At 38.9% G+C, this 15647-nt stretch overlaps 3 protein-coding genes across 3 annotated transcripts in view; all 3 read right to left on the bottom strand.

The window, feature by feature from the left end:
• Positions 1-36: 36 nt before the first annotated feature.
• LOC101290761 (monocopper oxidase-like protein SKU5-like) lies at positions 37-4125 on the bottom strand. The gene is made up of 9 exons (XM_004298614.1): positions 3759-4125; positions 3381-3490; positions 3018-3288; positions 2781-2919; positions 1832-2198; positions 1337-1702; positions 1165-1243; positions 495-694; positions 37-406 (listed from the first exon to the last, which is right to left on the bottom strand). Exons 1-9 carry the CDS (start codon positions 3897-3899, stop codon positions 307-309), a joined length of 1773 nt encoding a protein of 590 aa, XP_004298662.1. The 5' UTR covers positions 3900-4125; the 3' UTR covers positions 37-306.
• Positions 4126-7205: 3080 nt separating this feature from the next.
• Positions 7206-11359, bottom strand: LOC101315234 (acid beta-fructofuranosidase-like). Its single transcript, XM_004298613.1, has 7 exons — positions 10796-11359; positions 9730-9738; positions 8688-9544; positions 8295-8456; positions 7968-8203; positions 7641-7728; positions 7206-7558 (listed from the first exon to the last, which is right to left on the bottom strand). Exons 1-7 carry the CDS (start codon positions 11241-11243, stop codon positions 7274-7276), a joined length of 2085 nt encoding a protein of 694 aa, XP_004298661.1. The 5' UTR covers positions 11244-11359; the 3' UTR covers positions 7206-7273.
• A 1547-nt stretch (positions 11360-12906) lies between these two features.
• LOC101314946 (transaldolase-like) overlaps positions 12907-15647 on the bottom strand; it is a 4839-nt gene continuing 2098 nt past the window's right edge. The window contains exons 8-12 of the mRNA XM_004298612.1: positions 15537-15606; positions 15379-15456; positions 14872-14969; positions 14633-14768; positions 12907-13392 (exon numbers count right to left, since the gene is read on the bottom strand). Of these exons, the coding sequence (XP_004298660.1) occupies positions 13246-13392; positions 14633-14768; positions 14872-14969; positions 15379-15456; positions 15537-15606 (529 nt within the window). The 3' untranslated portion in view covers positions 12907-13245. The remainder of the gene's footprint in view (positions 13393-14632; positions 14769-14871; positions 14970-15378; positions 15457-15536; positions 15607-15647) is intronic.

Genomic DNA, 15647 nt, shown 5'->3' with positions numbered 1-15647 from the left:
TTACAGAAATTGGATCAAAGGGTAGGAAGTGGCATTGAATTGAATTGATGAATTGATTGATTGTCAAACAGTACATGGGTTCTTGATAATAAAAGAATCATAAATCCCGATCAATTAAAGGAGCCATGGAGCCATAAATCCCGATCAATTAAAGGAATCATGGAACGTACAAAGAAGAAAAGAATGTCAAACTCACTGAAGATATCAACAAGCCTAATATCAAAACCTAAACACCCAACCACAAACCTCTCACTAAGAACCTAGGCTCCAACAAACATACAGTCCCCCTCAGAAAAGCCGAACCCTTTAGTGGAAAATGGGAATTAAAGTGCATATGATCATCAGCAGAGTGAACACCTTTGATTGAACAATAGTGAGTGATGCTGCCGAAGAGATATCTTCAGGCCTGAAAAGAGGAATCATAAGTAGTTATTAGTTGCTGTCACACATTAACGACTTGAGAAGGTTTAGTACTATTATGGGTGGGGACATACTTTTGCAATTTGCTTAGAGCACCACAAAATAGGGCATTGTCTGGTATGGGAAGCTCAGTTTTGTTAGTCGGTTCTGGATTCACAACCTTGATATAAGTTTCTTGGCCGAGATACCATGAGTCAAGATTTTCAGCTCTAATGTTCCAGATTCCAACATTGTCCAGAGAAATCAAAATTGCTGACCACGCCCCAGGATAAACCTAAACACATACACAAATAGGAGTGAGAGAACTCATTCTGATACAGTAATACCAATATTTACAGTATTAGCAGTGAATATGAAATAAATGTCGCAAAGTTTGCATAGCTTTGCTACTACTATACACCTATACTAGTTCATATTTAAAGTCTCTGTAATGACCAAGTGCTCAGCAATATAGTGCTAGGCCATATAATGAGGAAAATAGAACTGTTCTGTGTCTTCATTTGAGGGTTTGCAAAGAACATACTTCTTTGATAGCTGATCTGAGTGAAGGGAAAAAAATGTCCCAACTGACAAGTATCACAATTAGGAAGTAAATGCTTACCTAAAAACTAGGTGAGGTTTAAGGGAGGAACTAACTATGAAACAAGTATCACAATTAGGAAGTAAATGCTTACCTAAAAACTAGGTGAGGTTTAAGGGAGGAACTAACTATGAATAAACCAGTTGGTTATGTAACAACCATACCTGTATTGTAGAACGGGCTATTCCATCCCACTTATTATATGTCCCCCTGCTATTCTCTGTCCACTCACCATAATCCATCCTGCAATTAATCATTGCATGTTAAAGGCACTGAGAGGTATATAAAACACTACCATACGCATGTTTTATACAATAAACTTCAAGGAACTCCTACCCGACAACAAAAAATGCATATCCATCCACATGGTAACTCTGCATCTTGGTGTCATTGTTCTGAAGTATGATTTCAATAAATCCTCTAAATGTTCCATTAATCACAGATGTTTCCATCCTGGGTGCTCCAGTAAGCGGCCTTTTTGGGAAGTCAAGCTTATAAACACCCTTCAATTTGTACTGGTCAGCTAGCCGGATAGGTGTGGCAGGATTTACAAATGAGTTTCCACTTAGAGTTGTTCGGCGTTTCCCATTGATCATTACTGGTGGCTTGTTTTTCAACACATAAACATCAGTTACATTGATGGAGCCGTATCTAAAAGACCCCTGTGGATTAGGACGTGCACCACTGGCTGATACATTCCATCTACAAAAGTTGGCAAATTTTCAGAATAGGTTTATATGGATGACAAAGTCAGGAAATTGTTGCTGAATAATCTAAATACAATATATAAAAGATAGTAAAGAGAATCTAAAAGATTAACAAAGAACACACCTGATGGATCTGGCCTGGTTCATCGAGAAGGTTTTGTCAAATTCGTCACTTGGTGGTGGTGGTAGGGGACCAGCTGCCTTTCCTTTGGAGTTAGAATAACGCAGGATTCCAACTCCAGTAACTTTTTTCCAATGTGACTCGTTCACAAATCTAGCACTTGCTACAATATAATAATCACTACTAGCATTCTGATCCGTTGTTAACAGAAATGAATAAGATTGTCCGACATGTATATCTAAGCTCGTATAGTTCTGTTGCACTGTATATGATCCCTCCGACTCTGCTAGAAGCAAATTGTGGTTCTGAATCCTGAAATTTAGAGTAGTCGACACTCCAACGTTGTGTACGCGAAGACGGTAAGTTTTCCCTGATCAAAATCACATCGTTGTAATTTGAAGTTTGGGGAACTAACCACAGAAATTTCCTTGTATACAATAAATATTGACATGTGAAATGACTTGGCAACTCTTTATGCACAGATATGACTTTCAAGAATCATTTTGCTACAATTAGTGCTATAATACAAATAACAGCTGCAAAGATCATAGATTTAAAGTCATAAGTCGTCTTCCACCAAAACACCTAAATATGAGTAATAAGCCGGGACTTAAGCTTTCCCTTCTGAAACCAGGGTCATTGATCTCACATGCTAATGCCAATCAACCGATAAAGCAAAGCTGATGGACAGATAAGTCATGTCAGTTGTATGGAACATTACTCTGACTCGCTTAAATTAATTACTTATCCAGAAATGGTTTGAAGTGTTGCTTGTGAGCTGAATCTCTACGCTCAAATAAACTCAAAATGCTAGCATGATAGGAAACCATACGCATCTGGCTCTCAAGACGAATATGATCAATGCCATGCGCAGAACAAATCCAAATTAAGCATTCCCAAAATTACTGCATTGCTTAATTTACAGATATATAAATAATTGGCTAATACTCACCTGGGTGTACATCAATTGTTTCGTAATCAATGCCATCCGGGACAAGTGTAGTGTTGTATTGGTAAGGGCCTTTCCCATTGATGAGAACACCATCCGGTATTCCAAGGTCTTTCCCTGCATCAAGGGTCTTCCTCAAAGCCTACATTTAAAGAAGGAACCATCATCATCAAGTGTGTTACTCTACCAAATCTCAAATATGTACTTAACAAGCAGTTGAGAATTTCACCGAGTACTCACCGTATGGTTTTTTGTGTACCAATCACCAATCAAAATGGTTATATCCCCATCCGGGGTTGCGAACGGAATGGGAATTACGGCCCGGTTATTTATAATAAACCCACCATACCCTCCAGATGCTCTCTGGAGATTAAGAGATGGGAAGTAAAAGAAGCTCCCAATTTGATCCTTAACCTGAAAATTATAAGTCCAATTCCACTTTGGGGGAATTGGACAATTGGTTCCAAGAACTCCATCCTGCCATGAACTACGCCGCTGCTGAATTCCGGCCCTATAACACAAAATCCAGTTTCAGAAACCCAATCCATATATAACAACAATGTGTCTGATTGAAAACCATGAGCACTTTACAGTAAATCTTACCAAGTAAACAGTAGATTCTCGTCCAATTTGTTCCGAACATTGACAACGACATTGTTGTTAGTAGTCACGTTTATACCAGGACCAGGAAACTTTCCATTAATGGCAATAACCTGCAAAGTAATGCAGATTTAGAATCAATCACTAGAAGCCGCCTCAAAAGCTCCCTACTTGACATCACTATAAGCTTAGAACTAGCACTCTAAGCTCAGAGTTTCAAAATACAAGTACATTCAGCAGATCTGGAGCTAAAGATTCAAATTTTATGAAATCTAAAGCTAACCCATCTGTCATTTAGTCATCAGTAGCTGGAAAAAGTGAAGAAACAAGCTAGAAAGCAGCTAGAACCCAGAAGAAACAAGGTAGAGAGAGAAAGCAAACCTGTTGAGGAACACCAAGAGGAGAAGCAGTGATGTAAGAGACCACAAAATCGTGGTAAAAGGTCGGATCTTCAGCGTAACTCAAGCTCGCAAAGAAGCAAATGTGGATGAGAAACAGAGTGAAAAAGCTCTTGAAAGCCATCTCTCTCTCTCTCTCACTCCCCCAAAGACTTTTACAATGTGTATCACAAAACTCTAAAGCCAATTTCTTTTCCCTTCTTTTGTTTACATTATCAGAAAGAATCAAAGAAGGAAAGAGAGGAAAAAGAAGAGAACAGAACCAGAAGCTCTGGAAGTAGAGAGAGTGTGTGAGAGACAGAAAAACGGCTCTTTTTCTTTGACACTTTCTTCTATTGTATAGAGTATAGAGTGGTATTTTTCTTGGCCTAATTATGGAAAAAAAGAATAGGAAACAATGGTTGGTTGGGTTTGAGGTCTGATCCAAGCAAAACTAGCTAAGCTTTTGTCGGTGACCGGTCACCATTCATGAACACAGTGAGAGATAAAAAAAACATTTTCAGAGACAGAAAGAGGGGAGTGACAGCCAATAGCCAGTTCATGAGAGCCATTGGAGCCAAAAAGAAACATTAGTCCCACGCGAGGGGGGTTTGGTTTTATTTGACTACTACTACGACTACTGTTGTCGTCTGGATTCGGAAGAGATGAAAGGAATAGCCGAATTGAAAGAGATAAATATAGGAAAAAGAACAATAAATAATAACAGGGTGTTGCAACGTTCAGATCTCTATGAAAGCGCCACATGATTGCCAGCCGTGAGGCACTGCCCATAATAGGGGACCCCAAAGGCATATATATATATATATATATATTGGCGATGGTTGGATTAGAGCGCAGGCTAGGTAACATTTGATTCTTCATTTCTGGGTTTGCCCTTCAACTCTTCAAAGAGTATCCTTTGGTTATGAACTTGTGAGTTATGATTACATGTGTACAACAGTTAAAATAACATTTTGCTCTCATGAGTGAGTGAGATTAACAGGTAGATTATGATCATTCTTTACGCAACTAATTAACAAACAAACTAATGTATATATAGGGGACCAAGTCTAATTTAATGAATATAACAAAATCTAAAATACGTCCACTGGTTTTACCTCGAGATGCCATACACAGGGAGTGACTGGATTTTGACTGTTTACTTGTTTAGTGAGATCGAGGCGGAGTGGATAAACACTAGCAGGGCCACCCCACCGGACTACCGGAGGAGACATGATGACATAATATGCTTAAAAAAAAAAAAAGGGTGGTAGCTAGGGTGGTACGCCTTGTGGCTGGGGGGTCTTATTAGGCCGGGCACTGCTAAAGGCCCTGGCCCGTGAAGCACCTTTTATCATGGATCCACTTCATAATTTCCCCTCTTTTTTCTGTTTTTAGGTTTTCTTGCCTTGGATTGGAATCTACAAAATTCACTAATGCTTATGGTTTATGAATTCCTTAATACCACTATATGCTTCTTCTTCTTCTTTTTGAAAAGCACTATATATGCCTTTTATCATGGTGAAATAGTTGTTGTTGCATGCTCAAGCATACATGCTAACATGTGCATGGTTTCCCCACCATGTCGTTTATTCATGCATTTGGTATTGGGTGGGTTTGATTAGCTAGCTAAAAGGTTGGCTCAACTTTAGTTAAGGAGTTGCCCAATACAGATGCTTGATATCTGTAAGTAACTAAGAATTCTTATCGCCAGCTACTAAACCAATTCTGTGTTTCGGTATATACATGCAAGAACGAGCTAGAGAAAAACTATGTAGTCCATGAGATTAGTGTTGGTAAAAATACTCTAATAGCTATTAGCTAGTCAAAATCCTCAATCTCTCTCCCTCCTTGGTTGGAAACCGATATATCATATATAATGGTACCGATATCATGAGTACTTTTGCCAACCCTAACATTGAGAATCTTTAAGCTAGCTCAGATATAGGCGTATAGCTAAGCTGGATGGAGAACGAGAGAAAGCATAAACAGATTGATCGCGAGGCCAAACGATTCCAGAGAGGAGGGGACCAAGAACAACCAATTTTACCGGCACGCAGTTCCTTCCTTCTCCAAAGAGTACTATTAGACAAGCAAGAAAGCTTTCAAGCTAGCTAGCTATAGCTTGATTGTGTTGGCCATGGCCGGAGGTATTCAATACAACTTCAACTTGCGCAAGGAATGTCATCATTTCAATACGTTTTGCTGGGGGGGTTGTCTTTGTCGACGTACATGATTCGATCAAATCTATATAGTCGTCCATCGATCATGCATGCAAGCTTAATTAGTCTTAACAAATCAACGCACAATTATATATGTACCAAAAACATAACAATATAAAAGCTCCAGTACTGGTTACTTAATTGGAACGATGATACGATTGATCAAGGGACATTGCCCCAACCAGAATGATGCATTGGAGTCGGCATGCATAGTGTAGCTTATTACTTAATTTTTTTTTTTTTTTTGGCGAGAGTAGCTTATTACTAATTGAACAGACAAAGTTGTTTGGGTGGGTATGAATTATTATGACATGCATAATGGGCAAAATGTGAAGTCCAGCTGTGACATTTGATCTGAACTGGCCCTATCAATAATATGACTATTTTTTGGGGTACAGTACCCCTATTGGGGGGAAAGGTGAAATCACTCAATCAAGTGAGAACTTTTTAGAAAGAATAATCGATTTATGGGAGCCCTTTTAGTGAGGACCCTTAAGTTGAGAACTTGGTGAGGACTTTTCAGTTTATGGTTTAAAAGACCCAATTTTCGATTACATTTTGACATCTCATCCGTTCAGTTTTTAGGTTTATATGAGTAGATCATTTCTACAAATTTTCCCCCAAATTAGTGTTCGTTAAGATAACAAACTATATCAAATTAATGGACGAACCAAATCTGTCAAATATGAACCGTTCAAGTTCATAATTGATAAATCACACTTATGAATGTCTTAATAATTTTCAATATAGCTGAAAATTTGAAGAAATGATCCACTCATAAATACCTATAAACTGAACGGTCAAGATGTGGATATAAGATCGAAAGGTGGGATAAGCCGAAAAGTCCTCACCAAGTCCTTAACTTAAAGGTCCTCGCTAGAAGGGGTTCCATCGATCTATAGCCACAAGACGGCATTCTCATGCATGAATCGTTCTATAGCTAGTAAAAATCCTGCTCACAATTTAACAGGATCCGAATATATGAAATCTTAATGAGCCGACTGTGAACGATCACTATAGTTCAGATGGAATATTATATATAGTAACACTGGTCTAGCTTATAATGATGTATTGCTTAACCAGTCATTAACTTTCATCGTCTCTGCATGCTTCTTTCTTTTTGGCTAAGTATATGTAACTAGAAATAGCTTAAACACTTGTAGAGAAGGATCAGTACGCTTTTGAACTCTATTGGGATCAAATTAAGAATCAAATTGCAGAAACTGGTACTGAACTCTTCGACAAAAAGAATTAATGTTTCCATACTACCATCCGCGGACCAAATCAATTATCTTTCTTATCTTACAAAATATAAAGTTAAAAATAGTCCGAATGGGACGATGAAATTGATGAATATTGTGACAGGGGTGAAGCTTGCATGGCTTGCTGCATCAGGTGAAAATGGGCGTATGAAGGCAGAGTTCATCTGCCATACCTGGAGTGAGGCAGTAACACTGGTCTCAGTAGCATTGTTGAACAAGAAAAGCCTTGCAGCTCCATAAATTGCTTGAGTTGGGTAAACGCGCGTTGTTATCGTTGTTCGTCCACCTTGAGCAAAGCTGTCAATGATCGAATGATCAACCTGGAATACATATATGATTGAATGGAAGTGAGCCAAGGTCATAAATTTGATGATTCTATTATCCATAGTTCAATCCACTTACCAGTATTCTCACAGACAGCTTTTCACCTTTCAGCACTGGAACATAGCTACCACTAACTTGTTTAACAACATCATTTGCCACAGTAGACCTATAATACAGAGAGAAAACATATTTAGTTCAGCGTGCAATTCAACATTACGTACAACCAAGTAACCAACTAATATCAAATCATGCATCCTCATACGTTATATTGTCAAACTATGAATCTAAACAATTTATTAGGTGGGACGATCGTGTTTTGAAGGTTTTGATTCGGTGATTCATAAATTCATAATCTAATAACATAACATGCACGATATTAAGTACCATGGAAAACTTAATACGCACCTTGTTTGATCAGCACAGAAGTAGGTATTGACAGTGCCACCAGATCCCTTGACAACATAAAAGTAGACAGGAGTGCGCTCAGTGAGGCCGTCATCCGCAAGAACAAGAAGACCAAAGGGTCCCAATGCGCCGCGTTTGCCAGCTCCACCACTAGTTTGGCAACTGAATTCCTCGTTAGATTCAGCTGTGCTCTCTAAAACCGTCTGATCCAACTCAAACTCTGCGACGATGTCCAACTGTAACATTCATGCCAATCAGAATTTCAGCCAAGAAATAGTTTCCCACAAATGGTGATATGAACTTAAGAACAGCATACAGAATGCAGACCTGTGTGGCTGTGCCAACGTCAAGTGGCACCACTGACCCTGCCTTGACTTGTACTCTGTCGAAGTTGTTCATATTCAATCTCAATTTCTCAATCTCCTCCACTGGCCATTGAAGTAGATTGCTACCAGTCTTTTGATCAAACAACACTGTTCTTGGAATTCCCTGTTCAAAATCATTCCAGAAACATTGTACAATCAGAGATAAGATCGAAGAGAATGAAACACCAAAGCAAAAGAGTACGTAAAACTAAAGGGAAATGTTCTGTTACTAGACAGTTTAGGCCTATGTGGCAAGTCTGTGAATTTTCAAGTCGCATTAAGCCGAGTCTTGGAACATATATAAACGCCTTATGGTACTAGAAGAGATGGAATGAAATGAAACCAGTGTACGTACCTGAAGAGATGCCCAACCCTTCTGGACATCAGCATTTTCACTATCAGACTCTCCAATCCATCCCCACAACACCCTTCTCTGCTTGTTCTGATCATAGAAGGTCTTGGAAGCATAGAATTTCCCATAATCATACCTAATCCCAATCCCAACATCAATGTTTGGATTATCAGGAACCCATTTTCCAGTCTGCTCGTTATAACTCCCCAATGCATAGTAATCATTCCTATCATCATCAAGGCTAGTCTTTATCACATGCTTCACATCAGCACCATTCTCAGAAGTGTCCAGCCCCTTGTCACTAGTTTTCGACACCGGATAAAAATCAATGCATTCCCACATTCCAGTACCAGGCACAGCATGAAGCACACCATCAAGCTGCTCATACTTAATAAAGTCCTTGGTGTCATAAACTAAAGATATACCAGTTTTGTTAACCTTGGACCCGATTGTGATCCTCCATTTGCCTTCTTTGGTGTACCAAGCGGTGGTCGGGTCCCGGAAGTCCTTGATTCCGATCCCGGGAGGGGGGAATAGAACCGGGTTGCCGGAGTACTTGATCCACTTGGTGAGGAGAGGGTCATTGTGGTCAGCAGGGTATGCAAGACATTGGACCTGGACGGACTCGTTGGTTGAACCAGTGTAGAGCATGACAATTTGGCCATTGGGGAGAATTGTAGCAGAGCCAGTCCAGACTCCATTGATGTCATACCATTGATCAGCTACCATTGCTAGAGGAAGGTGAAGCCAATGGATCAAGTCTCTGGATACTGCATGACCCCATACTATGTTTCCCCAAACTGCACCTTTGGGATTGTACTGGTAGAAAAAATGGTACCAACCCTTGTAGAATAATGGACCTGTTTACCAAAATTTGATGCAAATTAACAAGTTACAAACTGTAATCAACTGTCCACATCAATCAAGTTTTATTTCGAGACTTGGTAAACTATAATTTCATACGTACACACACGATAAAATAAAAACGCAAAGACAAAAATTATTGAGTAACGAAACAATTAAGAAAACTGAAACTTTGGCTTACCGTTGGGATCTGAAGCAGCAAGAAGAGGATTCCCGAATCAGAGCATTGCAAATGAAAAGGACAAGGCACAGGAAACAACCAAAATCAATAATGTAGAAATTAAACAATTGAAATTCAATAAATAAAATAAAATGAAGAAAGTAATCTATTCACGCAAAAGAACGCGCGTGTTTGAAAATTGTATCACGTACGTATATATGCATTTGATTAGTTTACTTGCAGTCAAAGCCATCATTTTAAGGTGGGTACGTTTGTATTAGTTAGTCACCAATAATACTTTTCTTACGAATAAGTTTTTTCGGTGACAATTCTTTGGCACCACAAGTTTTGGTCATAGGTAGACAATTACATCATTTTATTGTTAACATGAGTCAAGTACGTACTAAGGTTGATAATTTGGAACGTATACACTTCTCTTTTTAGAAATAAAGGATAAGAACGTTTGCATATATATAAGGAATAGACCAAATGAATTTTGGATTGAATAGTTGTTTTTCTTTTCAAATAAAATGCGATCGTCTCTCTACTAATTTTATATTATTGAATACTTAAAAATCACGAAATCTCATCTTAACATGAAAATTAAAGTAATGTTATTTTAGTATTACGTAACAAGAAACTCAGAAATAAAATGTAAAAGTATTAGACAGAGTATGGGATAGACATCTTGAAAATTTGAAAAGTAGAATCACTTTGTTCACGACCCCCACAAGAAAATGAAGAAATAATCTTTTTGCAACCAAATAGTGAAGAAAAACCAAGTACAAATGTCTTCCTTTATGCCACCCACATGCTTCAAATCAACACATACATCTCATTTTTGGCCCATAACTTAAAAATTCAATACAAGCAAATCATTTTGTCTAGGCCTCTCAATAAATGAAAAATTGTGAAAGATCAGGGGAAAAAAAAAAGAAGGAAGAGATTAAGGAGTTGTGTTCTGGCTAGAGCCGGCATTAGGAGAATTATGTAGTTCAATGTATCTATCTTGGAGTTAGCTGAATCGAAATCTGAGTATTCAAATAACCTACAGATTAAAGAAGAGTAAATGCAAACATATGCATACCATTCATCCAATTCTTCTCCGGCTGAAAATGGAAGGCAGTCCTCTGCCACGACAACATGCTATTGTTCCACGGATACACCGGCGTGCCTGCCCCGAAGCCGCTGCTGTACAACCGGCTCGACTTCTCCGACACTCCGGCCGCCATGCCACGTGACACCGCCTGCAACTTGTCTGGTATGGTCGCAGTCTCATTGGTCGGCGAAGACGAAGTCAATGGCATTGGCTTATCAGGCATGTAGTTCCGGTGGTGGCTGGCATTCCCGGCCTCCTGATCATGACCAGTATTCCCTATAATGACCACCAACAAAGAAACCATCACAACCCCGGCGAACATCGCCAGGACCTCCTTCACGTGTATCCGCCGGATCTCCGGAGAGGAGGAGGATCCGGCGTAGGCTGTGGGAAGGGCATCGGGGTCGGACGGAAGCAAAGGCCTTCTGTCTGCCATGGGGGATTCAGCTGGCCTTAGGTTATTACAAGTATTTTGATCTGAAACGAGAGAGTAATGGGGTTGTTTTATACTGGCTAGTTCCTGGATTTCGTATCCTTCCAAATGAGTTGGGGGGTCAGAGTTTCAGACAAGGTGCATGTGTTCCATGTATATAAAGCACGAGGAAGATTAAGGTAATTTAGGTTTTGAAAACTGGCATGGGGAGGGGACACAAGTGGACAAAGAAATTTCTGGTTTGCTGAAGAAGTGGACAACAGGGTTTGAAGCTGGCTTTGCGAGTCTGGTGGGTAAGCTGCTCTCTTGTCCTATCATCATAAATTTGTAAGGAAATTTTAATATTAATTCATGAACTTTTGAGCTTGAATGGAAATGGCATTTAACATTTTGTTCTTAATTAAGGAATGATTAACGTGAGGCTGTACGTCAAGGTAACAGAAATGCCATGTGTTAATTATAAGTCTGCTGGCATGGCATGGAGGATGTATGTAACGTAGTCGTATCGTCTTTCCTTTTTCTCAAATTTGACATATACAAGACTCGATCAACAAGAGCCAAACTAATAAGAGCGATGGCTCACCCATATTGTAGGTTTACTATCAGCTCCACAAAAGACCTGGTTGAGCAGTTCAACTTAACAAGGCTCTTGGTGATTCAGATGTACGTGGATTTAGAAGGCGACATCTGCTAAACTGTTGATTACAAATTAGAAAATACCAAATTATACCAAGTAGGATCATCGATCCGTGGTCTATATATATATATCCACATATATTAGGTTTCATTATTGGCCCTAACATGGTGACTCGGCAGCTTTGCTTAATATCATTGTTCTCCTTGGCCAATATCAAATCCTCATTATAGAGTTTTGTCTTCCACTAATAATGATGCATTGTTGTGCAAAAAACAAAATGAATAAATACACAAGCAACCTAAACCAGAACGCAACCCTTTTGTAGTTTTCTAATTAGTTTGCTGCATGATTAACTGATTGGCATTGTTGAGGTTTGTGCATGTTTCCACATGCAAGTGCCGACCCCCATATGCTGAGATGCTGGAGCTAGAGTCTTCCACATGCAACTGGCCGGCTCCATGAAGATAGAGAAACAAGGGATTTGCAAATCCACAGAATCACAAAATGGAGCTATAGATCAGTCCCCTTTTGGAGGATATATATACTATTGGATTGGATTATTAACCATGTTGTTCAGTTCTGTCAAATCACAGTTTGGAAATTGGAACCTCCAACCAACGTCCTTTTATTCCCTTTGTTTTCCTTTCTTTCTTACGAATGGAGTGTAGATAAGAATTCATCAGGCCGCCCTCTCAAATATTCAAATCGATCTCCATTAATATGAGTTTAATTAGTACCTTCTCATGAGTCATGATGAGTCATGAATCATGACAGGATAAGTTTTAATTTTCTCTTCTTGCATTTCTACACCACAAAGATTAATTCCAACTTCCTAAGATATATACTCATCGAAAAACTTCCTAAGATATAAACCAAGCCAACGCCATAATACAAGATTGCAAACAAGAGAACCGAATTGGTCTTCGATCATGAATAATTGAGAACCGTAAATGTCTTCTCGATGGAATCCTGAAATGAGTTGAATTGGTCGTTGAGAATCATTCAGAAACCTGTTTTGGTATTGCTACTGTGAAAAGATGAATGATATATAGCACACATTGGGTCCTGGGGAGTTTTCTGATTCTTTGTTACCACATGGCAAGTTTTACAAAAAGGGGAAAGGGGTGAACACTGTTACAGGATGAGAGCTACAGCTTCACCAGCATGCCCATCTCATGTCTATTAACAAGTTCAGATAAGCTGTGCACGTCTTTTATGACAAAATCAAGAACTTTTCTGATATCTGGTCTTTGCTGGATATAAACATTACAAAGAGAGGAGAGGAAAAAGGAAAAGCACGACCCGAACCGGCATTTCACTCTTATTCCTGGTGAAGGGAAGATCCGCAGAACAACTTAACAGAGCTCTTCACACATTTGGAGGTGGCCAAAGTTTTCCAAATAATTCCTCAACTCGGTTTGCTTGATTCGCATAACCATCCAGTCCACCAGCCAGAAGCTCCACGGCTGCAGGCCCCACGGCTGATGCAAATGTTAATTGGTCCCACTTAATGAGCTGAAAAGACGAAGATTGGTTAATAAATGTTAAACAAAAGAAAAACAACCAACCCACGTCCATTAACCAGTTCAGTTGGGTAAACTAAACAGTCGGAGATAAATTTCAACAAAGAGGCCTATCAATTTGAACCAAAACAATTTGGCAGGCCTCTAAGCAATCATAACCTTTCCTGAACGGCTGAAGCCAGAGATTAATTCAGGTACTTAATATTAACACGAGCAATAACTGCTTGTTTGAGCCTACTAAATTCACTGTTTGTAAGGATGAAGTATCACGTATGTTTATGGTGGGGAGCATAAATGCAATATCTTAGTGGGGAGCCCTAAGACGTCACATATCTGTCCTATGTGGGATGAATATAAGTACATTAGCTAGACTTATGTGATCTGATTTCCTCCTACCTATGAGTAGAAATACATATTGCCGTCAGCATGACAAGAATGGTGCCATGGTGGTGCTACTACAATGTCAAAGGAGGTATTGAGTGGTCTCATACTATCATGGAAACCAAGGCAGATAATATGAGACATCTGTTGAAGTGATTGCAGGCTAGGTGATCAAAGTGGTTATACTACTGAGTTTTTCTTTTTGGGTCAGAGGTTACACTAACGAGTTGATAAGGCAGATGGTGGCTGGCCACATGGCAGAATGGAAATTATGTTTTATATAAGATGTAGTGATAAGGAATTTTGTTGGTGTTTCTAGCAGATTTAAGGAATGCCAACTCCATAGTCAATGAATTTCTAGTAATAATGTTGATGGCTGACCACATATATTGCTTGAACTTATAAACAGTTCTTGCCTTTCGCTTCGAAACTTGAAGACATTATCATGGGTAACTAAACATGCTCATCACAAAATTTGGCAAGTATTGTAAACAGTACATAGTCTAAATACTAACGCTTAGCATGAGTAACATACTTGGTCTTTCTTCTCAACAAAATAGATGCATTAACCATTAGGTATCGTTTAGATTCTAAAGATACATTCTTTTTCTTCCTTTTAAAAGATCAAAATTGAAGTACCAATAGGAGTGCAGAAAACAAACAGGTGAGCATGTTCAACTGAGTCATCATGTTGCCTACCGTGGCTTATAGTAATATTTTAATTGCATTATGTTATTGTTTGAAGTTATATTATAGTTCATTCGCCACTAGCTAGCAAATAGGTTATAATGAGAAACTCCTGATCGGAGAAATAAAATAAAGTAAAAACAAGAACAGGAAAGAAGGTAGACCTCTGCTTCATTGAAATTGTACTTGGCAGCAGATTGTGGAGATAGCCTCCTGACAAAAGAGTACTTCTCTTCAGGAGTAGTGACTGTTTCTTTGAGTGATTGCAATACCTTCAGTGGTGCAATGATGTAGTCGACACTAAATGAATACCAGAGAACATGAGCAGGAAGGTCACTCATTAAGTTCATTATGTGCGAATTTCCAGCTACATAATATTAAGAAGCAAGTTGTATAAACTTACCCTAGGAGACTGAATAAGTCTTGCTTATTGCGAACTGCTGCTGCCATCAACTTTGACTTGTGTCCATATTTGTGAATGTAGTTATATGTCTTTGTCACCTGCAATGTCAGAAAATATCTCAGATGGGAGCAGTTTTGTAGTCATTATTATAGTAAAACAGAAGCTGTCTTATTTTAGTTTCTTGAACCAGGCCACTTGAATAATTCTACACATAGCAAGTTCAAAACCATCCTAGAGGACTTCAATATGTGATGGGGATAAAATTTGCAATGAATGCTTAAATGTCAATGTTAATGGTGTTGAGAATTCGGTAGATGACACTACAACTGGAAAAACAAGTTGAAAAAAAAAAAGTTGAAAATCTTACAAAATGCAAACCACTTGTATATTTGACAAGTAATCATAACTGAGATGTACAACTAAAAACAGCAAGTTGTTTCCTTTAAGGACTGCGAAAAACAGCAGTACATAAGTACAATACCACAAGATGAGAACTCTCCAACTTACCAGGGCCAACCCAGGATCCTCTCCTCTTTTGAGAGCAGCCTCTATCTCCGGGTCACCAGAGTGGTTGCGAGACCAGTCCTGAATGATAAATATACCTTTAACAATCAATAAACATTAAATTAAGAAAGTTTGCATACAAATTTGACATACAACATTACCCTAAGACGCCCAACAAAAATCTGAATAACAGAAGCGCCAGCTTGTGCAGCAGCTGCAGCTTGAGCAAAGCTGAAGAAAAAATGATCGAAACCCTCATCACGAAGCGGTCC

Source organism: Fragaria vesca, linkage group LG5 (assembly GCF_000184155.1).
Source record: "Fragaria vesca subsp. vesca linkage group LG5, FraVesHawaii_1.0, whole genome shotgun sequence".
Taxonomy (NCBI): domain Eukaryota; kingdom Viridiplantae; phylum Streptophyta; class Magnoliopsida; order Rosales; family Rosaceae; genus Fragaria; species Fragaria vesca.
This window is presented reverse-complemented; position numbering and strand designations above follow the sequence as displayed.